Here is a 25,391-nt window from a genome sequence, read left to right as displayed (position 1 = left end):
CCACAACTTTAATGTGTCAAAGTGTGATTGGTGAAAAAATAAACTATGGCTTAGCACACTTGAACCAGTAATTTGACTATATTACAACTCAAACAAAATGCGTACAACTCTAAATCAAAAAAAAAAAAAAAAAATGCGTACAACTCAAAAAAAAAAAATGCACTTAATTGAATTTATCTACACTGAAACCTGACAGATATACCAACATGCCCAATGATTAAGCCATGCTAGAGGGTTGTAAACTTGGAAGTTCAAACTAGCATTAAGCTCTTACCATTTGAAAATTTATTCAAATCCGTAATATATGTAAAAGTAAGTCAATATATATTGTAAGTACTCAGAAAATAAAGGCCCAAGCCCACTTAGATAAGTGGTATATTTTCCTTCAAATCAAGCATAAACAATAGAATTTCTAGAAAGAGTGAGAATCAAGTCCAAGCGCAATTCGAAATTAAGGCCAAGCTTAAGGTCAAGGAGCCCAATGAAACAGATTAGCATGATTTAAACAACAATTGAGTATAATGTTCACCTCGGGCAAGTTCGAGGATCAACTTTCTGTTATATAAATGTGGTTCAAGTTTTACACCAGATTGTTCATTTTACTATTCTAATGGTCCTTCAAATATTCATCCCCTATTTCTGGGAGGGTTCTCTCCCTTTTACATCCCTTTTCCATACATTCCAGCCCTCCACCTGTATGTTTCAGGACATTCTCAATATACTTGTCCCATCAAAACTCCGCTGAAGGTGGTAGAAATGGCTACTAGCTGTAAATTTATTATTTAGAGGTCATTTCCATATTAATGCAACCGATAAAGTTGGTGTATGACATTGAATGCGGAGGTGGAGGTATATCTTTCAAGAAACTTCCTCCCACCTTCCCTGCCCACATCGTTATCTCTTCTTCTCTCCTGGGGCCTTCACAGGATACAAATTGTCCTAATTCTCTTATTCTCCTCGGGTGGGAGGAGTCCTCGGAGTTCGTTTACCCTTTTGGGTTCGGATTAGGCAAGTTGATCCTTGGTCTAGTACTCATTGGTCCTCGGACATCGTCCCCCCCCCCCCCCCCCCACACACACACACACACACACACACACACACAAGTTCTCAGCAAATATATATATATATATATTTATAATTTTTTTTTGAAATTTTAAACCAAATAAATACATAGAGGTATATATTCTTTACCACATATATATATATATATATTATTTCATCATATATTAAAAGTATGTAGTTAAATAATTAAATTTATCATATTCCAATAAGTTAAACTTTTAGGACAATCGATAATTTAACATAGTATCAGAACAAGAGATTTTGAATAGAATCATATTGTTGTTACATTGCTATAATATTTCAGATCTTTCCAACTTTTCAATATTATTCACAAATCTTCCAAAGAAAAAAATAATTAAAATCTTTTTTTCTTTATGATTTAGCAAATCTTATTAACTAAAAAGCAAGAGAACAACACAACAACCCAAATATACACTCACCAAGCTGCCAAACAAGGAACAACAAAACCATGCCCCCACACACAGTCCAATACAATAATTAGCAATAATAACACCCCCCACCCCCACCAAAAATAAATAAATAATAATAATAATAATAATACTCAACTAGATCACAAGTTACAACTCAATTCTCAGCTTTTTCCAAAGATTTATATTACTAGTAGACAGCTTTGAAGCAATATAACTTTAATCAAACTACTTTTTGAATCTATCTATAAAGTAGAAAAGAAGAAGAAAGATAAAATGAAAAAGAAAAAATTTCCTTATATAGGGCTTGCGAAGATGACGCTTAATTTTCATTGCAAGTTCTTCATCAAACTCTTCATTTCCCTCCAATATGTGAGACATGTTCGAAATGACCTCCTCTTTTATATAATTTGGCAGTTCATTGCTATGAATCCACAATTCCAAATCTCGTCCGTTAGATTTCACATTTTGTATAATCTCTTCTAATCTTTGTATATCCTCCTCCAATTTTTTAGATATTAACTGGAAGTATGTCTGCAATATAACAAGTTCAGTTTGTTTAATACTGCTAATAAAACAATGATGAATTTAACAGTTTTTCTTAAATATTCTAGAACCTAACAATATGTATGAGAATCATAATATAGAATAGCTGTGCCCCCATACCATCTCATGCATTGAGCTGCATATTTAAATTGTTAAATTAACCCTAAAACTCATTTTGATCTTACAATTTAATAAGATTATTTGTTAAATGGATGTTTCTTGGCCCTCCAAAAAATTATATGCCTAAAAAAAACCATAAATCAACAAACCAATTAAAGATGTTGATGATCGAGTGTGACTAGTGTATTACACCAAATGCAGCTTTATAAAATAAAATCTTTAAAGCTCGCCTTTTGGATAAGTTGTTCTAGTATTTAGAAAGTGAATGGCAATGCTGTGTCCTTCTATTTATACAGAAACCATCTCTAATGCTCATACACACAATTGTATAAATAAGGACCTGAAGCATAGGAAAAAAAAAAAAAGAGATGACGAGTGCCAACCTGAAAAATTCCAATTATGAAATATAAATACAGAAGCAAGCGAAGGATCGCAATCAAAGTTACGGAGCGAATTTCCCAGATATAGGTACTTTATTGAAGGTAAATATCAAGAAGACTGCAAAAAATTGAAGCAACTATAATGTATGAGATGGTAATATCAGAAAATTATATTTTTTTAAAAAAAAAATCTAAAACGAATTAAAGCCTACACTTGGGACTCAAGATAAGCAAACATAAACCAAGGTTACAACTTACAGGCTTAAAACAAATATATATTATACAAATACCATCATTTAAAAAGTGAAAGCTGTAAATTATTTTACCATAATTATTTAATTTCTTATTTAGACCAAAAATATAAGAGAGAAAAATATTTTGTGAAATATTCTTGTGAATTGCACATATTACCGACTGGTTTAAATATTATATAAAAAAATACTAATCATTTTGTAATGAATTAGTCAATAAATTATGCATTGTAAATTCTTTCAGGAGAAAACTGATTATATCATTATATGGATTAATAGGGGTAATTTCAACTTTCAATTGAACTTTACCATACATCAACAATCATCTTGTAGTTTCTATAATAAATAAATACATAAATACATACATACATACATATATATATATATATATCTTGTAGCTCTATTATATAATGCTCACAATTTAATTGATAAATCTATATATGGGACAGAACTTAACAATTAATGCTTGGCCTCCCAAAGTTTCTGCTCAATGCAAAAAAGTGTGGCAGTGGACATTGCGTAGATACATATTATATTTTAGAGAAATGTTATATTTATAATAGTTTCACAACAAATCATAGATAGTAGATTGTTATTAATTATTATGAATGGGTAAAAAAGTAATTTAAGTTGTAGATTCAAATTAGAACTAATAAAAACTCACCACCTATGATTTAGTATGAAAATGTTGTAAACGTAACACTTCTCTATATTTTAATGTTGTTTATTTGATTTTTGATACATTCTTTGTCATGGATTCTAGAGTTTTTGAATACCTGACTACCAAAACTCTTTGTGACAAAGAATATATGTTTGAATTTTCCAATAGCATGATGTGTATATTGATTATTTATAACAAGCACTAACAAAAACTATCGTGGAATAGCTCACTTTTTAATGTCTAAAAGTAAAATTTGTTCAAACCTTAAACGTCGCAGGCCCCACCAGAAACAGAACGTGAACTTTTTAAGAAAATGCTTGGATGCCACGGCACCAGATAGAAGGGCTTCAAGGAATATTCCAAAATCAAAAAATGTTGTATTTGGTGTCTCTACAGAGCAATAATCATTTATAAATGAGTGATTTCCTGAACTATGATCACAGTTAAAAGAACTCGGGATGCATCCAATACGATTTGTACAGGCCATGTGCCAACAAGCTGTCTCTCGTTCGATAGAAAAGAAGTACCAAAAGGCACCTAGTACCTAAAAGACCACCAAGTCAGTAAGAGATCAGTAGATTGTGCAGCAAAAAAATGAAGTAAAATAATTAAAGAGAGAGTATTCTGCATATATGAGAAAATTACTTGGAAAGAATAATTAGAGAGAGAGTATTCTACACCTTCTTACAAAAAAAAAATTAGACCCATATAGTTTTCGCAAATAAAATTTACAATTATGTGCAAGGAAAGTGTAGCATACCAAGAATAATTTTTCTAAAGAAATGAGAGAAAAACCAGTAATAAATTATTTGGAGAATGTGATATAGAAATACTAAAGAAGTTCTGCACATGGCCATCCTCTACTGTGGCATAAAGCTTTATTAAGTCTTGATAGATTACTAGATTAGCTATACAAGAATACCAAACATTTTAGTGGAAGGATAAACTAAGAAATTGAACATCCAACTTACATGGCTCGCAATAATGTACAGAAAGAAATACAATACAACTTTCACCAATACAAATCTGGAAAGTTGGTTGTCCGTTCTGATAATTTTCCTCCATGATAGACAGATTCGTAGAACTCTTGGCACGTATTGGAAGAGAATAGCAGCACTTAGGAGATTCTTATCGGAGCCTCTGATGATCATTTGTGAAAAAATGATTGGAACTAACACCTAGACAAATGATACTGAGTATTGTAAGCTCTACTAGTTATGTAGGACAATATTACTTATAGAAACTTGATATTCTTTTCCTCTTATTCAAATCACATATGTTTTCCTAATATCCTTTTGAGTAAAACTTAAATATAGTACATTTGATTTTTTTAAAAAAAAAAAAAAAAGGCATTAAACACTTGTTGCTTATTAGGTAGATTTGCCTATTGCTGAATAAAATAACTTATTTCTTTCTCAAAAAAAAAAAAAAAAAAAAAATTTGCATTAAACATCAAGCGTTTAAATTCAATTAGAGAGATTTTAATATACTATATCTAAGTTTTTCACCATCTTTTATATCAAGTTTCAGCATGCCGTACTTGGTATACCTTACAAGCTAAGAGTTTGGAATGGAAGGAAAACTTTTCAAACCAAAACCTGTTAAAAATTAGAAAATTTCAATTCAGTCCTAAACTCCATTAGATTCTAGGAGTCTTATTTCAAACCTATGGCCACTTATATATATTTAAGAAATCTAAACCCACAAATTTTTAACCAAATTCAATTCTTGATAAACAACATTACACCAGTATATTTAATCTTACATAAATTGAATAGTGTTAATCATTCAATTTGATTTAAATTTTGTCTAATATCTGCTGTTTATTATCACCATTACATACTTAAACCATCAAAGAATACTAAAAACCCAAAATCCAAAATACTAGAGACAGTACAAACCTGTGGGTAAATTTAGTGAAAAAGAATAGGAATTTTTTTTTTTTTTTTGTTGAAATATTATTATTAAGGCTCGATTTATTCTGAGTCAAATATTTTTACTAAGAAAATACATTCATCCTAGAACATTTTAAGAGAAAGTTGTTTGTTTTCTAGTGTTTGGTTTTGTTAAAAAAAAAAAAATGCTCTTGAAACATTTTTCATGTTTTGGCTAGTAGGGAAAATATAAAAGTTCCTATATTTCAATAATATTTTCAGCCGTCCCAAATAGTTGACAAATGAGAAAAATATTTTATGCCAAAATTGGGGGGGGGGAGAGTGGCGCGCGGCGGGCTGGGTTCTAGCTAGTGATAGCAACCTCGTGAATGGTAAAACAATATATACTTAAATTAGGACACAAGTAAATCTCTACCTACACAATCTATTTCACACATTTTTTTCCCAAATTGTTGAGCTGATAACTTTTAACTGGTAGATATAAACGACAAGTTAAAAAAATAAAAAAAATAAAAAAGCGAAATATATTGAATCCCTAATTTTTTTTCTTTAGGACACCATTGAAATCAAATTCTCATGATTTGTGCCTATAGAAGTAGGATTCAAATCCTCATTTAGCATTCATCAAAAAAGAAATCCTCATTTAGCAAGAGTAAGATCACGAATTCAATTTCTACAATTAAAATTAGACTTCAAAAATCATACACAAAAAGAGTTTAGAAGTAGAAAAGTCTCTCTTACCTGTGGGAGGGGAAGAATAGCGAGAATGTCAATTAGGAAGTAGGACAACAAGTACCCCTTTGCTATTAGCCAAGCATCCATAGTCACCTTAGTTTCTCCACGTTTTCGGGCAACCTCATCTATTTAGGGACAAAGAAATTGCAAAATGATATTCAAGAGATATATCAAGTCAGTGATTGATCGCAAACAAATAGCTATGATCTTTAATTTTGTATCCAATGTAAGGCACTTCCTGTCTTCATCGATCACATGAAGGTAAAAGAACAAAGGATCCAATGATACTGCAATCACACACGACAATAAACATCACATTCCACATTTGGAGGAACTCTCCATCTGGTTCAAGAATATGAAGAATTTGTTTTCTCGTTCTTTCAATCTCTGAATAAACTCCATTGTCATTCTTTGGAACTTGCCCCTCAGTATTCCCAATCCTGAACAAAACAAATAAAAACAGTCTAGCTAAAACATATCAAATATACCCATCAATCTGAAAGAATAAACATCAAAGGCACAATGAAGTTATAGATAGAAACAACAAACATGTACAATTTTAGGAAAATAACTCTTAAACGCTTGACAGTTATATAATTTGTTTAAATGGTTTAAAGATTCATGCAATTTAATACATGGGGAAGGAGTAAAATATTCTGTTTCTTGCTTTTAGTTCATTTAAATGTTTGAAATGAAAAATGATTGAGAAGGAAAATGCTAAACTTATTAGTGATTCTACTACAAAAAGAGTTACAAATTAACATGGTAATGCATGTAATAATTGGTACGACATCAACAATATATAATGTGGGGCCTAAGAATTCGGCAACCCCGGCCCATTCTTGTACTAGGCCCTAAGCCCACACCGAGAAGGAAGGAATGTCCGATGACGAATCAAAAAAGCCTATATTGCCGAGAGTCATCGCCGAGGACAATCCTGTCCTCGGCCAACAAGATCATAGAAGGGAAGAGTGGCACGCCATCAAAGGCAGCCTCCCAGAGCATTCTGAAAAGAAGAACAAGTACAAGGGGTCAACTATGAGAGCATGGTGGAGGAGCAGTTCAAGAAGAAATTGTCACCTCCGCATTAAGTGTCCCCAACTAAGTCCTAACCGCATTAATGAGGAAACAACCTCTGAACAGCGCTACCTCGATTACCGTGACTCACAGAATACCAGAAAGGATGTTTGATAGGACAAGCACTCGAGTATAGGCTTAGATGATTAACAAGTGGAAAGCTAAGGTTATTTAGAGAAGACTATATAATAGGAGAAACCCACCATAAAAGAGAAAAAAAGGCAATCTGAAGGACTCCTAGAACCATGGTCATCACACACACAACAAGAACAGAGCTCCTCGGATGGTACGAAGGACGAACTTTCTTTGATAAACTCAGCTCATTTCTATTTGATCATCATGCAAATCCTTTTTAGTCGTTGTTCGTTGCATTAAAGCCTAGCTCTTTGGCCCACTCTCTACAAATTCATTGTACCGGGTTCACTGAGCCTAAATCCCATTCATTTTTGGGCTTGGTCCGAAAATTGAATCCCTACAATTGGCGTTGTTTGTGGGAAGAGCTTGGGTGATAGTTAGTGCAACGGGCAGCTAGGATAAGATCAGGCCTTCATCGGTCAGAGCCCCTATGGAAGGCCATTATGGTAGTCAGTTTACTATGCGAATAAGACACTACACAAGATACACACAAATGTTGTCCTAACTCAGCTTCTGCCCAGGCCCATACTTCGAAGTGACCCTCGCGAATCTAGTGGCCGAGTTTGCTAGACCTCCATTGGAAGGAGTGGCGGCAACACAGAGCTGATAGGCTGCAAACGTATTAACCCCTTGTGATTAAATTAATTAATTAATTAGTCAAGTTATTAATTAATCAATTTAACATGCAAACGTGTGGTAGCACAAACAAATCACCAAATAACTAAATATGCAGCAGAAATTAAATGACAAGGTGATTTGTTTACGAATGGAGAAGACCTGACCCCAAAAACCTCACCAGGTGATTTTCAAGTCACCACTCTCGAAACTCTACTATTATCACAACAAGCGGTTACAAATAAAGGAATCCTAAGTACCTTACCAACTTACAGTTGAGCCCTTACCCCAATACCCAATTGAACTTGTTCTGTAGTAATAGTTCTCCCTTTTGATGCATGGCTCCCAAGTATGTGACTAACTAATGCGCAGATCCCAATATGCGACTTCAACACTAACTGAAAGAGAGGTTGCCTGCAAAGTTCTTCAATTCATCCTACACGATGAAGATCAAGAAGATGCTTGGTCACAAAACCCAAAGGTGCACATACACAGCAACTTCTTCAAAAGAGATGAACTAGGGCAAGAATTTTGTCTCTAGTCACAATTTGCTTCAACAAAGTTTTCTCAATACTTATGCAACTTGTGAACTGTTTTACGACCCTTAAAATAATCTTTTTATATGTTTAGGGTTAGAAGAAAAGAAGGCCCAAAGACACATTCACGAATCCCAAGAAATCATATCAGAATTCTGAATTTCTTAAATCTCAACAGATAGGAGGTGTTAAGCAGCTGTTGAGCAGGTGTCAAGCACACGGGGCTTGAACAGCTTTCTTAAGCTCAATAGATGTAGCTGTTGAGATAGCTGTCGAGCTTTAATGAATTTGCACTATCAGCTTGTTTTCTTGGACAGACTTGATGACTTCAACACTTGATGTTGAAACCTTATTTCTTGAAGTATTAAAAACACCTAGAACTACCCAATTACAAGTAAAGTGCGTTTTGTCAAAGGATTAGCCAATTACATAAAAGAATGACATATGTTCTTTAACAAGTGAAACACATGTGTCCTAACAATCTCCCCCTTTGGTAATCCGTGACAAAACCACAACAAACAAATCAACATATAAAAGAAGTCATAAATCACTCAACTCATATTCACTTGTTGAATACAATAAAATCTATCCTAACACAAACCCTTGAAAAACTTTGCAAGAAAAAAGTTTATGGCAAGTAGACTTTGACAATCTGTATTTCTGAAACACTTTAAACAAAACTCATCAAGGTATCTTGTGTGAAACAGAAATAATGGATTGCATACAAGTATAAGAAACATGTATATAAAAATAGAAAAGAAACAACACATGTAAAGATAGGTGAAAGAAACATACATCCACATATAGAGAAAATAAGTACAATGTATGTAAAAAGTGGTCACAAGACCTCATATACAAGAACAATGTATCTAAAAAGTAGAAAAGAAAAAAAAAAATACATCATATCCTCACTACATCCCTCAAGTATCAACACTTCCCTTAACAAAAATGTCTTATACTAACTTTCCCCCTAAGATGACTACTCTCATATCCCCAGAACTACTCCCCCTTTTTGTTACGAGTGATAAAGGGTAGAGTGTTAAGTAGACATCTCATCAGTAGAGCTAGCATCTCCATCATCATCATCCGAAGCATCATCGTCCTCATCATCATCATCCTTAGAGTTAGAAGCCGCTGGAGGAGGTGGTGAAGGAGTAGCCTCAGAAGCAAATCCACCCATGACCGACTGTCGTTGTGCAATACAATCAACACGAATATTCACTTGATACAACTCAATGGAGAGTGTATCGAGGCGAGCATTCATGTGCTGCAACTATACCATGATGTCTCCAAGGGATGCATCGTTCATAGAGGAAGAAGGAGCGGATGTAGATGGAGCAGATCAGGATGGAGCTGAATGAGAGGGAGGAGTGGAATCTGGCTGTCGCAACCTAAACTGAACCTCACTACGTTTTACGGTAGCGGTATCTATGGCACACATGAAAGTGAAATGGTCGGACACGAGAAAAGGGATGGAAAAGTGGCGTAGAATCCTTGTGATAGCAAAAGAAAAGATGAGCTTATCACAGGTTGCCGCATCCAAATGAACATCTATAATAGACAAAATGAAATGAGAAGGAAAATCTATGGTAAGATGCTCAAGAAGGGATAACAAAAATCAAACACGAGACTCTGTGATGGAGTTGTAGTGAGAATGCGGATGAGGTATAAAAGTCATCACCATGTTTAAGAATCTAGAACCTTTAGCAAAAGGCCAATATGATGTGAACTGACACTCACCCCACTCCGAAGGGCGCTCACAGAAAGCAGATATGAGCTCATCCTTGGACACAGCCCTCAGACGCTCACAAGAAGGATTAGGAAACTCTATCTTAGGAACCCGAAGCACATCTACAACAAGCTGCAGTGTGACAGGGATGCGCGTACCTCAAACGCGAGTGAAAAAGAGAGGTACTAAACAATCAATCCCATGCATGTTGGAGTAAAACTCCTGAATAAGCACGAGAGGACATGTGATCGGGACGTCACACAATGACTCCGATCCCCTACTGTGAATGACAGAGGGAAGTTCAGTGTCGGCGAAGTCCGCCAAAATGACTTGGCGTTCCTAATGAACACCTCATCTAGAGAAGTTCTCCGAGAATGCCTTATGGGCATCATCAACACGGAACTAAAGAGAAAGAGGAGTAGAATCAGAAGATGAAGAAGCTCTAGAACGCAGAGGGTTCCGAGCCAGAGTAGATTTACTCTTAGGTGCCATAGACATTACTAACGTAAAAAGAATGTGAGAGAGAGAAAGAGAAAGAGACAATCAGAAAAGTCTCAAAGCAATTCAAATATATCAAATATATTGAATAGAGAGTACGTGTGTATGGGGATGCATGAACATGTGACATACAAAAGAAATTCCATCATAGGCTCAGCCCAATCCAAACCTACCAGCACACAAACATAGTACACACATCTAAATGCATGAAAATACCATTCTAATGCCAATGTGATGCAATGCATGAGATTTTGAACACATTTAATTGAAAACCCATCCCAAAATTTCAAGAAAAACTCATCAATTTTGAAAGACCCCAAAAATTTTCAAAAACTCCAAAACCTAAGATTCAAAAACATGAAATGCATGAAGAATGAAGGGAAAAGAGATCATAGCAAGTGATTTGAAGCAAGGAAAGGCCAAAAATCACGTGGGTTAAAGGTTTTGAGTGAGAAAAAGGAGTCTGGGAGGTATCGAGAGGTGTCAAGCCATCTGTCGAGGCAAGTGTTGAGAAAATGAACGCTGATAGCTACAGCTGTCGAGGAGGTATCGAGGAATAAACACCAAAACCAAGAACAGAAGCTCGATCGATCCACCATGTGTCGAAAAGGTATCAAGGAGACAGAAACTTTCTAAATCGATCCACCAGGTGTCGAGATTGCGATAAGAAAAAGCTTGAAAAGCTCGACAGATAGCTAGGTATCAAGGAGGTGTCAAGCTTGCTTTTAAAAACAGTTTTTCGAGAAGGGAAAAACACAAACATGAATGCAATCTAACATGCACCTCAACCAAATGATCCAATCAACATATTAAGCTCTCAAAATCATCTCTCATCAAACATTTTAAGCACATAGATCCTTAGAAACACACACACACACACACACTAAACAAGTCTAACCAATTTTATATTTCAAAAACGAGTCAAGACAGTTTAGTGAGCATACATTAGCACATATAAAACCTTGTGATGGCCAAATCACATTGTACCTGCACATGTATCAAGAGTAGCAAAGAATATTGCATGTTGTGTATGAAAAACATCGCAAGATTGCATAAGTGTATACATGTTATGACGATTTGAAATATGAGAAAATCATTTTAACTCACACACAATCATAACTGTTTGATGGGGACTATCACCTTTGAGGTACATCCTATAACTCTTACATCTCCTAGAAAACACGCTTGCAATCATATTTAAAGTATTTTTGATCTTTTCGCTTTTTATTTTCTTTGCATATTTTTTTTAATTAGCATATCATGCATAGGCATATAAAAGAGAGAAAAGAAATACCCAACATGTTAAACATAAACATTGCACTTTTGCTATGCTGAAGCAAACGGAGTCTTTGATACTACACTTTTGCCATGCCGAAGCATACAGGTGTCTATGACACTGCACTTTTGCTATGCCGAAACATACAAGTGTCATTCATGATTGACAGGCAACAGTGGTAAGATAGTTATTTATACCTTTCTCTTAAAATTTTCTAGTCCTACCCGTCAAAAAGAGTGATACGAAGGTTAAGTTCAAGAGATGACTTAATCTTATTTATCACAAACAAGACCCATAAAACTCACTTGCTTAGTTGTGCATAAAGATGCTCACCTAAACTAAAAAAGATACAAAGTTTATAAATTTTTTTTTTAATGGCCATCCAAGGTACACAAGTACCAAAGTACACTAAACACACTGTTTTTGTATTTTTCTGATTTTTCAATTTTTTTGTAAACAAAATAAACAAAACTGAAAAATAAACACACAAAAACATGTTATCAAAGCAAAACATAAAAGTAGATGCAAATGCAAAAGGGAGAAGAACGAGAGAAGAAGATCAATCCATGGAGATGACACCAATGTTTTGACGAAGGAATTCAAAATTTTTGCTATTAAGAGGTTTGGTGAACAAATTAGCCTTTTGATCATCAGTATGGATAAACTCAAGAGTGAGGGTACCATCTTCGACAAGCTCCCTAATTAAGTGATGTCGAATCTCTATGTGTTTGGTTCGAAAATGTTGAACTGGATTTTTAGAGATATTGATGGCACTGGTATTGTCACAGTAAATAGTGAGATGCTATTGACAAATACCATAATCATGAAGAAGTTTTTGCATCCAGAGGAGTTGGGTGCAACAGCTACCAGCAGCAATGTACTTAGCTTCTACAGTGGATAAGGAGATGGAGTTTTGCTTTTTGCTCATCCAAAAGACAAGATTGTTACCCACATAAAAACAACCCCCTGAAGTACTCTTTTTATCATCAGCATTGCCAGCCCAATTAGCATCTGAGTACCTAACTAAGATATCATTTGTGTCCTTACTATACCACACACCAAAGTCAGCAGTGGTTTTGACATAATTTATAATTCTTTTTAAAGCAGTCATGTGTGATTCTTTCGGATTAGTCTGATATCTAGCACACACTCCAACACTGTAACTAATGTCAGGTCTACTAACAATAAAGTAAAGAAGACTACTTATCATGCTTCTATAAAGAGAAGGATCAACATTCTTGCCTAACAAGTTTACAGTGAGTTTGACATTTAGGCTCATAGGGGTTCTAACAGAACTAGCAAATTTCAATCCAAACTTTTTCACAAGATTCTTAGCATATTTAGATTGAGAAAGAAATATACCTAAATCCTGTTGACGTATCTGTAGTCCAAGGAAGTGAGTCAGCTCTCCAATCATGCTTATTTCGAACTCGACTTGCATGAGTTTTGAGAAGCCGTGAACCAGGTCATCCTTAGTTGAACCAAAGATGATATCATTAACATAAACTTGTGCAACAATCAACACACCATCTTCCTTTTTTATGAAGAGTGTTTGATCAACCTTTCCTCTTGTGAATCCATGTGACACCAGATATTGTGTAAGTCTATCATACCAAGTTCTAGGGGCTTGCTTCAATGCATAAAGTGCCTTCTTGAGGTACAACACATGATCTGGAAAGTGTGCATCAATGAATCCTTTTGGTTGAGCCACATAAACATCTTCTTTAAGCAGTCCATTCAAGAAAGTAGTCTTCACATCCATCTAATAAAGTTTGAACTTCAGATGACATAGTAGGGCAAGGAGAATTCTGATGGACTCCATTCGGGTAACTGGGGAAAATGTTTCATCATAGTCTACTCATTCCATTTGTGAGTATTCTTGAGCTACAAGTCGAGCCTTGTTATGAATCACATTGCCTTCTTCATCAATTTCGTTATGGAATATCCACTTTGTACCGATAATGTGCTCACCTTCTGGTCTAGGTACTAGAGTCTAAACATCATTCCTCTAAAACTGAAGTAGTTCATCATGCATTACTTCGACCCAACTTTTATTTTGTAATGCTTCCTCAACTTTCTTGGGTTCAACCTGTGATAAGTAGCAAGAATAAGACACAAAATTAGCAATGTATTTATCAACTGTACGTTTCCTTAGTGTGAGTTCATTCATGTTTCCCACAATAACTTCTGGAGGATGATTTAATTTGATTCTAGAGGAAGGTTCTTTCTCTTCATGAGATTCAGAATTTGGTGAAGTGGGTATGTCTGCAAAGTCTTCCACAACACTAGAAGTACTGGGAGTACTTGGAGATGCAAGTTCTTGTTCAATAATGTCTTGAACTTCCCTAGGCTCAGGAGGAAGAATTTCTTTGGGGATTTCCTCAATGCCTTTCTTAGAACTAGAATCTGAAGACTCATCAATGACGATATTTACTGTCTCCATTACCTTCATAGTTCTTTTGTTGTATACCCAATAAGTCTTGCTTGTAGAAGAGTAACCCAGAAATAATCCTTCGTCGCTCCAAGAGTCAAACTTTCCCACATTCTCTCTATCCTTGAGAATGAAGCAAGTACTTTCAAAGATTCTAAAATACTTCACATTTGGCTTCCTTCCTTTCCATAACTTATAGGGAGTCTTTTTGGTACCGGGTCTAAAGTATACCCTATTAGTCGTATAACATGTAGTGTTTACAGCTTCTCCCCACAAGTTTCTAGCCACATCTTTGTTATGCAACATGGCTCTGGCCATCTCTTGAATAACCCTATTCTTCCTTTCTACCACACCATTTTGCTGAGGCATAATAGGAGCAGAGAATTCTTGAGATATACCTGATCTTGTGCAGAAAGACTCTATGTATGAGTTCTCAAATTCTTTACCATGGTCACTTCAAATTCGATCAATCTTTAGGCTCTTTTCATTTTGCAATCTTGTGCACAAAGCTTCAATGTGCTCAGGAGCATCAGACTTGGATTGTAATAGAATAACCCAAGTGTATCTAGTGAAGTCGTCTACCACAACCATGATGTATCTCTTACAACCAAGAGACTCGGTTCTGGTTGGACCTATAAGATATAAATGTAGAAGCTCTAATGGCCTTGATGTAGCTGATGTCTGAGTACCTGGATGCTTAGCTTTAGTCTATTTTCCAATCTAAAATGGTCCACACACCACATTGCTCATTCTACTAAACTTTGGTATCCCCAAGACTGATTCATGCTTAGCTACAATAGATAGATGCTTGTAATTAGCATGTCCCATTCGTTGATGCCATAGGTCTTCATTAGGTAAATGAATGCTATTACACACAATATCAACATCAGGAACCAATTTATAACAGTTGTTCAAAGTGCGAACCCTACTAATGAGCTTCTTTCTAGACTCATCCATGACAATACACTTTCCCTTTTAGAATAGTACTATGAAGTCTTGATCACATATCTAACTTATGCTTAATAGGTTCACATTTAGACCTTCTACATAAAGAACATTTGCAATGTCTGGCAGTCCTCATAGAGAGATGATTCCTTTCCCTTTAATCTGTGACTTGCTTCCATCACCAAAAGTAACATTTCCACCTTTCTTAGACTCGAAAACCTTGAAGAGAGATCGGTCTCCAATCATGTGTCTTGAGCAACCACTGTCAAGGTACTATAGACATGTGTCCATCACTTTGAATGCAGACTTCATCATGAAACACATTTCATGCTTAGATGACAAATTAGAGGGAATGGTTCTTTCACTCAACTGCTTTTTATGAGCTAAGCCTTTAACTTTCACTCTTCTTAGACGAACTCTTTTGCATATTTTCATTCTGAGATAGTCTAGTTTCTTCTTAGCCAAACTGAGATCTTTTCCAATAGTCATCATAAGAGAATTCAAATAACTTTTAGACTTGTATTTTCTGAGACACTCAAACAAATAGTGATTAGAAAAACAAGATGTATTTGAAAACAAAGATCTCTTCAAGCCGGTTACAGCCATGACAACAGGGGTCAATGGATCAACACAGCAAATATTAAACCTAATCAGAGTGTGCTCGCTCTAATACCACTTGATAGGCCACAAACGTATTGACCCCTTGTGATTAAATTAATTAATTAATTAGCCAAGTTATTAATTAATCAATTTAACATGTAAATGCGTGGTAGCACAAACAAATCACCAAATAACTAAATATGCAACGGAAATTAAATGACACGGTGATTTGTTTATGAATGGAAAAAACCTGACGGCAAAAACCCCACCAGGTGATTTTCAGGTCACCACTCCCAAAACTCCACTATTATCACAACAAGCGGTTACAAGTAAAGGAATCCCAAGTACCTTACCAACCTATAGTTGAACCCTTACCCCAATACCCAATTGGACTTCTTCTGTAGTGACAGCTCCCCCTTTTCATGCACGGCTTCCAAGTACATGACTAACTAATGTGCGGATCCCAGTACGCGACTTCAACACCAACTGAAAGAGAGGTTGGCTGCAAAGTTATTCAGTTCATCCTACACGATGAAGATCAAGAAGATGCTTGGTCACAAAACCCAAAGGTGCACATACACAGCAACTTCTTCAGAAGAAATGAACTAGGGCAAGAACTTCGTCTCTAGTCATAATTTGCTTCAACAGAGTTTTCTCAATGCTTGTGCAACTTGTGAACTATTTTACGGCCCTTAAAACAATCCTTTTATATGTCTAGGGTTAGAAGAAAAGAAATCCCAAAGACACATTTACGGATCCCAAGAAATCAGATTGGAATTCTGAATTTCTTAAATCTCGACAGATAGGAGGTGTCGAGCAGGTGTCGAGCACACGGGGCTTAAACAGCTTTCTTAAGCTCGATAGATGCAACTGTCAAGACAGCTGTCGAGCTTTAATGAATTTACCCTATCAGCTTGTTTTCTTGGATAGTCTTGATAACTTCAACACTTGATCTTGAAACCTTATTTCTTGAAATATTAAAAACACCTAGAACTACCCAATTACAAGTAAAGTGCGTTTTTTCAAAGGATTAACCAATTACATAAAAGAATGACATATGTTCTTTAACAAGTGAAATACATATGTCCTAACAAGAGCAATTCAAGGAAGCTCCACGACAAGGCTGGTTCCGGAAGGTATATATCGATATCTTCTAATCTGCTACAGTGTTAGACGGAACCAAGGTTTTGCATGGTCCTCGGACTCAAACTTGTGGGGAAACCAACAACTTTTGATAATTATCTAAGTATTGGATAGAACCAAGGTCTTGCATGGTCCTCGGACTCAAACCTGTGGGGAAACCAACAACTTTTGGTAATTATTTAAATATTGGACATAACCAAGATCTTGCATGGTCCTCAGACTCAAACCTGTGGGGAAACCAACAACTTTTGGTAATTATCTAAGTATTAGACAGAACCAAAATCTTGCATGGTCCTTGGACTCAAACCTATGGGGGAACCAACAACTTTTGGTAATTATCTAAGTATTAGATAGAACCAAGGTCTTGCATGGCTCCTTGGACCATAAACCTATAGGGAAACTAATAGCTTTCAGCAGCTACCTAAGTGTTGAATGGAATCCGGGTGTTGCGCGGACCCTTGGACCATAGCCCCTAAGGAGATCAACTACCCCAAACATCTATTTGGGCGACAAGCAGGATCTAAAAGGGGTTCGGCTCCTCGGATCTCCTACCCTTCCCTCACTCAACAAAGACATGAGCAAAGGTCCTGCATGGCTCCTCGGACCACAAACCTGTGAGGAAACCAACAACTTTTGGTAATTATCTAAGTATTAGACAGAACTAAGGTCTTGCATGATCTTCGAACTCAAACCTATGAGGAAAACAACTTTTGGTAACTATTTAAGTATTGGACAAAACTAAGGTCTTGCATGGCTCCTCGGACCATAAACCTTTGGGGAAACTAATAGCTTTTAGCAGCTACTTAAGGGTTAAATGGAATCTAGGCGTTGCATGGACCTTTGGACCATAGCCCTCGAAGAGATCAACTACCCCAAACATCTGTCTGGGCGACGAGCAGGATCTAAAAGGGGTCCGGCTCCTCGGATCGCCTACCCTTCCCCCACTCAACAAAGACATGAGCAAAGGTCCTGCGTGGCTCCTCGGACCACAAACCTATGGGGAAACTAACAACTTTTATCGATTATCTAAGTGTTGGATAAAATTAAGGTTTTGTATGGTCCTCGGACTCAATAACCTTTCATAGGTATGCAGTTTGTGGTATAGAACACGTGGTTATGTTCCTGATTATTCCTACATGGCTAACTTATTTAGGGCTAGCAACCGAGTGCTGGAGTCAGCTTTGTTAAAGTCAAGGCGATGATTTTTTGCTACCACCAACGACATTAGTTCCAAGCCCCACTGAAGGGAAAAATGATAACACAAACATTAAATAATCACTACAGAGAAAGAAAAATTTGTAAAGTAAAAAGTACAGCCATTTTTTATTAAATAAAGGAAAGGTACATCATACACCAAATGGCTTAGGCAGGCTTGTTCTAAAGCTAACTACAACAAGAAAGGTTGAGGCAGGCTTATTCCAAAGCTATAAAGAGAAGAGGCTGAGGCAGGCTTGTTTTAAGGCTACCAACAGCAATCGAACCGGTATGGGTGGTACCGGTAATAAGAAAGGAGAAGAAGCGGAAGCGCCAGATGGCCCCATCCCAAGATGTTCCCTTGATTCTCTCCTAGTTTCATGATAATTAAGCATTGGAGACAGCAACGCTCGGGCATCAGCCATTCAGCACTCTTACAAACCTCCATCGGTAAGTAGACTGGACGCGAACCACTACCAGCTTGAAGGGCAGGCAAGGATGCATACTAGAGAAAAATTTCATATTTCTCACGAACCTTTCTCCTAACGCCCGCTTCGGTTCTTGGCTGAAGGAGAAGGGTCTTCTTTCTTGCTCAGTTGAAAGGTATGAACGTCTTTGGCCTCTACCTCCTCTGCCTCAACTGCGTTGTCCAGCGTCTGGGCAACGTTCTTGGTTCCTAAAAAGGGCTTGGCTTCCTTGCCCTTGCCTTAACCCAAGGCCGTCTCATTCCCTAAGCCCTGATCACGATATTGGCAAGGTCCTTGTAAATGCCTAGAGGGTTGAAAACTTAAAGTTCCTGTTGAACTTATGGATTTGTAAATCTGGAGGAAGGATTCCCCCAGAGCGCCTTATATAGGAGGCGAAATCCAGCGGAAATTAATTCACACGAAACTCAAAGAAAGAGTCACAGGCAAAATAACTCCCGCCCAATTTCTAAAGAAATCCTTAATCGTTGGATCTGGGCCACTTCGCGAAGGCATAAATGAGGGTGCGCTTCATATACCGAAGCGCCAGGAACGCACTTTGGGCAGGTGAAGAGACTTAGATGCTAACGGAAGGCAAGACTTGACGAGACATGGCAAAGACCCGAGGACATCAAAATCCTCATCTTCATCCTAGGAGCCGGACAGTAAGATTTTAAGGGGCTATTGTAGGGCCTAAGAATTCGACAACCATGGCCCATTCTTGTACTAGGCCTAAAGCCCACGTTGAGAAGGAAGGAATGTCCGAGGACGAACCAAGAAAGCTTGTATTGCCGAGAGTCATCGTTGAGGACAATCCTGTCCTCAGCTAACAAGATCATAGAAGGGAAGAGTGGCACGCCATCAAAAGCAGCCTCCTAGAGCATTCCGAAAAGAAGAACGAGTACAAGAGGTCAGCCATGAGAGCATGGTGAAGGAGTAGTTCAAGGAGAAATTGTCACCTCCGCATTGAGTGTCCCCAACTAACGTCCTAGCCACATTAATGAGGAAACGACCTCTAAATAGCGCTACCTTGATTACCGTGACTCACTGAATACCAGAAAGGATGTTTGATAGGACAAGCACTCGAGTATAGACTTAGATGATTAACAAGTGGAAAGCTAAGGTCATTTAGAAAGGACTATATAATAGGAGAAACCCACCATAAAAGAGAAAAAAGGCAATTTGAAGGACTCTTGGAACCATGGTCATCACACACACAACAAGAACAGAGCTCCTTGGATGGTGCGGAGGACGAACTTTCTTTGATAAAATCATCTCATTTCTATTTGATCATCATGTAAATCATTTTTAGTCGTTGTCCGTTGCATTAAAGCCTAGCTCTTTGGCCCACTCTCTACAAGTTCATTGTACCGGGTTCACTGGGCCTAGATCCCATTCGTTTTTGGGCTTGGTCCGAAAATCAAGTCCTTACATATAATATAAAATTTTAAATTATTTATTTTATATTTAAAAATTGACACATTAGTTTATAAAACTTGTAGGTTGTCGGGATTTTCACCTCAGGGGCTTGGCTAATATTGGCTTGACACCCTACACCTACCTTAGAAGGGTTTGTCTTCTTTGGGGAGTCAAGCCCTCAAGGATTTGTTCTTAAGGGGTGGGATTGTCCCACATCGCCTAGAAAACCCTCCCACTAACACTTTATATGCCCTTGGAGCTTGTGTTAGTGTACCACTACTCATGTGAGTAGTGGTACACTAACACAAGCTCCAAGGGCATATAAAGTGTTTGTGGGAGGGTTCTCTAGGCGATGTGAGACAATCCTACCCCATGTGAGTAGTGGTACACTAACACAAGCTCCAAGGGCATATAAAGTGTTAGTGGGAGGGTTCTCTAGGCAATGTGTGACAATCCCACCCCTTAAGAACAAATCCTTGAAGGCTTGGCTCCCCAGAGAGGACAAAGCCTTCTGACGTAGGTGTAGGGTGTTAAGCCAATATCGATCAAGTGCCTAAGGTGAAAATCCCAACCACCTACAAAACTTATGTAGCATCTTTCCATTCGAAAATTTGTTGACCCTTTATTAACAATTAAAAAAAAATTCACCAACTTTACTCTTCATACAAGAAACATAGTCTAACATAATATATAGCATATAGCACATCTACCAAGAGTATAAAATCTAAAATTCATCTTGGTTTAGATTAGATATTATAAATCTAAAGAAATATTTAGAGTAAATTTTAAATAAAATTTAAATCGTGAAATATATTTTCTCTCTATTTCAAGAAAAATGAAGCAAATTGTGTTCCGTGTGGCACAATATGAAGAAAATAATAATAATTTTTTGCTAATAATATATGGCATTATATTCTAAAAATTGCTCGTCAGGTAATACTATATTTTTAAAATTCTAATGACCAAAAATTATGTAAGGTATCCAACTTTTTCTTATTTCATGCATTAATTTATAAATAAATAAATAAAAAACAATTTCATATTAGTTATTGTACATTCCAATATTCCATACATATAAAATTCATAATTTTCAAAACGTGAAAAAGATGATATGTATTATAGACAATGTATAATTACAAATGTGACATAGTTTTTTACTTTTTATTTTTACAAATAAGTAGGGCCAAAACGGACATTAATTAATCAATAAACCCAAAAAATAAAATGAAGCATAATGATTATCTGTTTATCACAAATCAAACCAAAACAGCCTTTTAGGCTTTCAGCCTACAAAGTTATGGGAAAAATCCATTTAAGTATTAATCAAATCATTCTCAGAAAAAAAAAAAAAAAAAAAAACAAATTATATCAATTTAAGGAACTTGGAAAAACCAGAGAAGGAATAGAACCTAACCTCACACCGCTATCTAGCCGATGCCCTCGGAAACTCATAACTTAAGCTTTCAATGATACAAAGTCCCAAATAAAGAATCAACCTGAGAATGTGTAACTACATAAAAATTGAATTGAGTAGCAGGAATTCTACAAGGCTGGGCAAGGGAGAACAGGATATGGCCAAAGCAAAGAGTGCAAAGCAAACATTGGCTTTTTGCAGATGTAGATGCAAATTATAGACCAAGGGTAACTCTTGCTATTCTATTAAATAGTTTCTAATAATTGAATCATTAACAATAGTCTTTCAACTCAACCAGCTACTAAACTTGGTATTGTAACTGTGGGGCCAGAAAATCGGGTAGCCTCGGCCCACTTCAACCCAGGCCCAAATGGCCCACGCCGAGGGCGCATGATGGGTCCGAGGATGACCCTAGCCTTGGTCGTCCGAGACCTCAGTACGAAGAAGGGGCAAGCCCTGGGCGAACGGTCACCTCGGCATTAAATACGCTCACCTAACCCTTCTGGCCGCATTAATGGGGATGTAACCCCTTGACAGAGCAACATTGATCAGGGCGAACCACTGGAGCATGGATATGGCCTCTGATGGGACGGACGGTCAGAAGGGAGGCCAATAGATGATCAACAGGAGGAGGAAGAGAGGGATATATAAGAAATGTGAGCAAAATGTAATGGAAGGAGTTTTTGGAGGGGGGGAAGAAAAAGCCTCCTCGGCCATGGGCCGAGGAGCATCTCCCAGTTTTAAATTGTTCTAAGTATTTTTCAATAAAAGAAAAGAGTTCATGCTTCGTGAACACCGGCCAGCGCCTAAACCTTCGATCCACTCTCTACAAATTCATTGTTTTGGGTTCGTTGGGCCTTTAACCCATATTCTTTGGGCCTTTAACCCATATTCTTTGGGCTTGGGCAACAAAAACTGACCCTACAGTAACCTAAGAAAAAGTCCAACTATAAGCAAAGTCCCAGCAAAATAAGGTGGTATAAGAAATATATAAAAGATAGAAGATTTTGCAATTTGCTAATTGAATATAACTTGGTCATTACAATTGCAAGGTGGGAACTCAAGAAATAATAAGAACACGAAAAGGAAAAGATAGACCTCATGATATATAGCAAGTTGACTATAATACTTTCGTAGGGCCGGCTCAAGGTATTGTGAGGCCTAAGGCGACAACTTTAAATGAGGTCTATTCTTATACTTTGAATATTAATAGAATATTTATTTAACTTTTCGTTTTTTTTTTTTTCCATTTAAAATCCATTTTTTTAGGAAAAAAAATACAAATTTAAACGAACCTATCACATTACTCAATGACTATACAACTAAAATAAACACTATTTATTAAATGAAGTAACCAAATACTAAAAAATTATGATTGAAAAGTTTAATAAAGTTATATATTTGATATTTCTAAATAGAATTTGAGTATAAATTAATTTACTAGTGGAAGATTAATGAGTTTTGTAGGGTCAGTTTTTGTTGCCCAAACCCAAAGGATATGGGTTAAAGGCCCAACGAACTCAGAACAATGAATTTGTAGAGAGTGGGCGAAAGATCTGGGTTGGTTATGAAGCACAGAACAGTTGGCTATGTTACGTGTAGTGATGATAACATGAACTAAAGCTCAGATAACTCCATGAATGAATGTCCGAAGAGGAGTTTTATTGAGTGAACAGTGATTACAGCGTTCAGAGCTACAGTAAAGCTTTTCTCTCTCTTTCTCTTTCTCTTTCTCTTCTTCCATCCCCCATTATCAGGGACCCCTCTTCTTTATATAGCATCCATTCCTATCATCTCCATCGTCCACCTATTCTTCATCCACGCATCTACTCAAGTGCATGTCACGTCATGTGTCTACTTTAGTTCTTTGTGAGTGGCGGTAGCTGAGGTTGCACTGTTCAGGGGTCTTCTCCACATAAATGCGGCCAGAAAAGCTGTTGCTGAGCATTAAATGCGGTGGTAGCAGCTTTTCCTTTAGATATTTTTTAGTTCTGATCATCTCCGGATCCACTAAAAAAAAAAAAAAAAAAAAACAAATTATATCAATTTAAGGAACTTGGAAAAACCAGAGAAGGAATAGAACCTAACCTCACACCGCTATCTAGCCGATGCCCCCGGAAACTCATAACTTAAGCTTTCAATGATACAAAGTCCAAAATAAAGAATCAACCTGAGAATGTGTAACTACATAAAAATTGAATTAAGTAGCAGGAATTCTACAAGGCTGGGCAAGGGAGAACAGGATATGGCCAAAGCAAAGAGTGCAAAGCAGACATTGGCTTTTTGCAGATGCAGATGCAAATTATAGACCAAGGGTAACTCTTGCTGTTCTATTAAATAGTTTCTAATAATTGAATCATTAACAATAGTCTTTCAACTCAGCCAGCTACTAAACTTGGTATTGTAACCTAAGAAAAAGTCCAACTATATGCAAAGTCCCAGCAAAATAAGGTGGTATAAGAAATATATAAAAGATAGAAGATTTTGCAATTTGCTAATTGAATATAACTTGGTCATTACAATTGCAAGGTGGGAACTCAAGAAATAATAAGAACACGGAAAGGAGAAGATAGACCTCATGATATATAGCAAGTTGACTATAATACCTTCGTAGGGCCGGCTCAAGGTATTGTGAGGTCTAAGGCGACAACTTTAAATGAGGTCTATTCTTATACTATAAATATTAATAGAATATTTATTTAACTTTTGGTTTTTTTTTTTTCATTTAAAATCCAATTTTTTAGGGAAAAAAAATACAAATTAAAACGAACCTATCACATTACTCAATGACTATACAACTAAAATAAACACTATTTATTAAATGAAGTAACCAAATACTAAAAAATTATGATGGAAAAGTTTAATAAAGTTATATATTTGATATTTCTAAATAGAATTTGAGTATAAATTAATTTACTAGTGGAAGATTAATGAGTTTTTTTAACATTTATTTATGAGAGATTAAATGATTGACCTATTCAATGAAAATATTTTACTTTAACTGGTTTTTCTTTGATAAAAAACAACTACTTTTATTTATTGGTGAATATTTAGGGCTTAAATACTTCTATTGGTACAAGAATATCTATATTGGTAAAAATTTAGGGGTCTTTTTTTATTGGGGGCCTTAGGTGGTTGCCTATTTGACTCACCCATTGAGCCAGCATTGTACCTTCATGATATTTAGTTTGCATGTGATAATCCAATTGATCATTTGACTACCATAGTAAGATCATATTGCCTGTCCGCGAAGTTCGGCAGCCAGCTTTTTTTTTTTTTTGAAATAACAAATAAAAAATCAATTTCTCTTCAATATATATATGAATATATATATATATTTTTTTTTTTTTTTTTTAAAAAAAAAATTATTCAATTTAAAGAACGAGTAACAAGTAAATGGAATCATTTATATCATTTCCTTATAACCACTTGAACCACAAATTCAACGTTCCAATAAAATATTGTATACAAATTGTTTAATATTTGTTAAATATGAAAGTCAAAACTCATATATATTTTGCAACTAATAGTAACAATTTACGTAACAAGTTGCTAAAAAGTTTTAATTTAGCATCTTTATTTTAGGACATTTTTTTGGTGGTTGAAATAACTTTTAAGTTATTTTAACATTTTTATGGTGAATGCTCTAATGACATACAAAATAAACAGGAAATGTAGTATACTTTCAATAGAAACTTTGAAAGACATTAATGTAATTTTAATTCTTCCAAAATAAATTCACCCCTGAAACAGAATCCTAGCTCTTACTCTTAGTCCATACCTACAAACATAACAAACAAAATTCAAAATCCAAACAACCAGCAAATGTCACAGAAA

At 36.1% G+C, this 25,391-nt stretch overlaps 1 protein-coding gene across 2 annotated transcripts; it reads right to left on the bottom strand.

Annotated features, from left to right (window-relative positions):
• Positions 1–1,610: 1,610 nt before the first annotated feature.
• Positions 1,611–23,874, bottom strand: LOC111989455 (cyclic nucleotide-gated ion channel 1-like). 2 transcript variants are annotated; one of them, XM_065763754.1, is made up of 6 exons: positions 23,643–23,874; positions 6,085–6,518; positions 4,420–4,626; positions 3,712–3,992; positions 2,540–2,654; positions 1,611–2,024 (listed from the first exon to the last, which is right to left on the bottom strand). In XM_065763754.1, exons 2-5 carry the CDS (start codon positions 6,163–6,165, stop codon positions 2,630–2,632), a joined length of 594 nt encoding a protein of 197 aa, XP_065619826.1. In that variant the 5' UTR covers positions 6,166–6,518; positions 23,643–23,874; the 3' UTR covers positions 1,611–2,024; positions 2,540–2,629. The 2 variants fall into 2 exon arrangements, with proteins under 2 accessions (XP_065619826.1, XP_065619827.1); XM_065763755.1 differs by lacking the exon at positions 23,643–23,874 and adding an exon at positions 21,555–21,721.
• Between the last annotated feature and the right edge of the window lie 1,517 nt (positions 23,875–25,391).

Source organism: Quercus suber, unplaced genomic scaffold (assembly GCF_002906115.3).
Source record: "Quercus suber isolate HL8 unplaced genomic scaffold, Cork oak 2.0 scaffold_523, whole genome shotgun sequence".
Taxonomy (NCBI): Eukaryota; Viridiplantae; Streptophyta; class Magnoliopsida; order Fagales; family Fagaceae; genus Quercus; species Quercus suber.
The sequence above is the reverse complement of the archived record's forward strand: the minus strand, read 5'-3'. Positions and strand labels throughout refer to the sequence as shown.

Excerpts from the sequence above, each read along its gene's own strand:
- LOC111989455 (XM_065763754.1), bottom strand. The coding sequence starts at position 6,165 with ATGGATGCTTGGCTAATAGCAAAGGGGTACTTGTTGTCCTACTTCCTA. Across the intron at positions 3,993-4,419 it reads TGTACATTATTGCGAGCCAT|GTACTAGGTGCCTTTTGGTA; the intron begins GTAAGTTGGATG and ends GTGGTCTTTTAG. Across the intron at positions 2,655-3,711 it reads TGGGGCCTGCGACGTTTAAG|TCTTCTTGATATTTACCTTC; the intron begins GTTTGAACAAAT and ends AATTTTTTGCAG.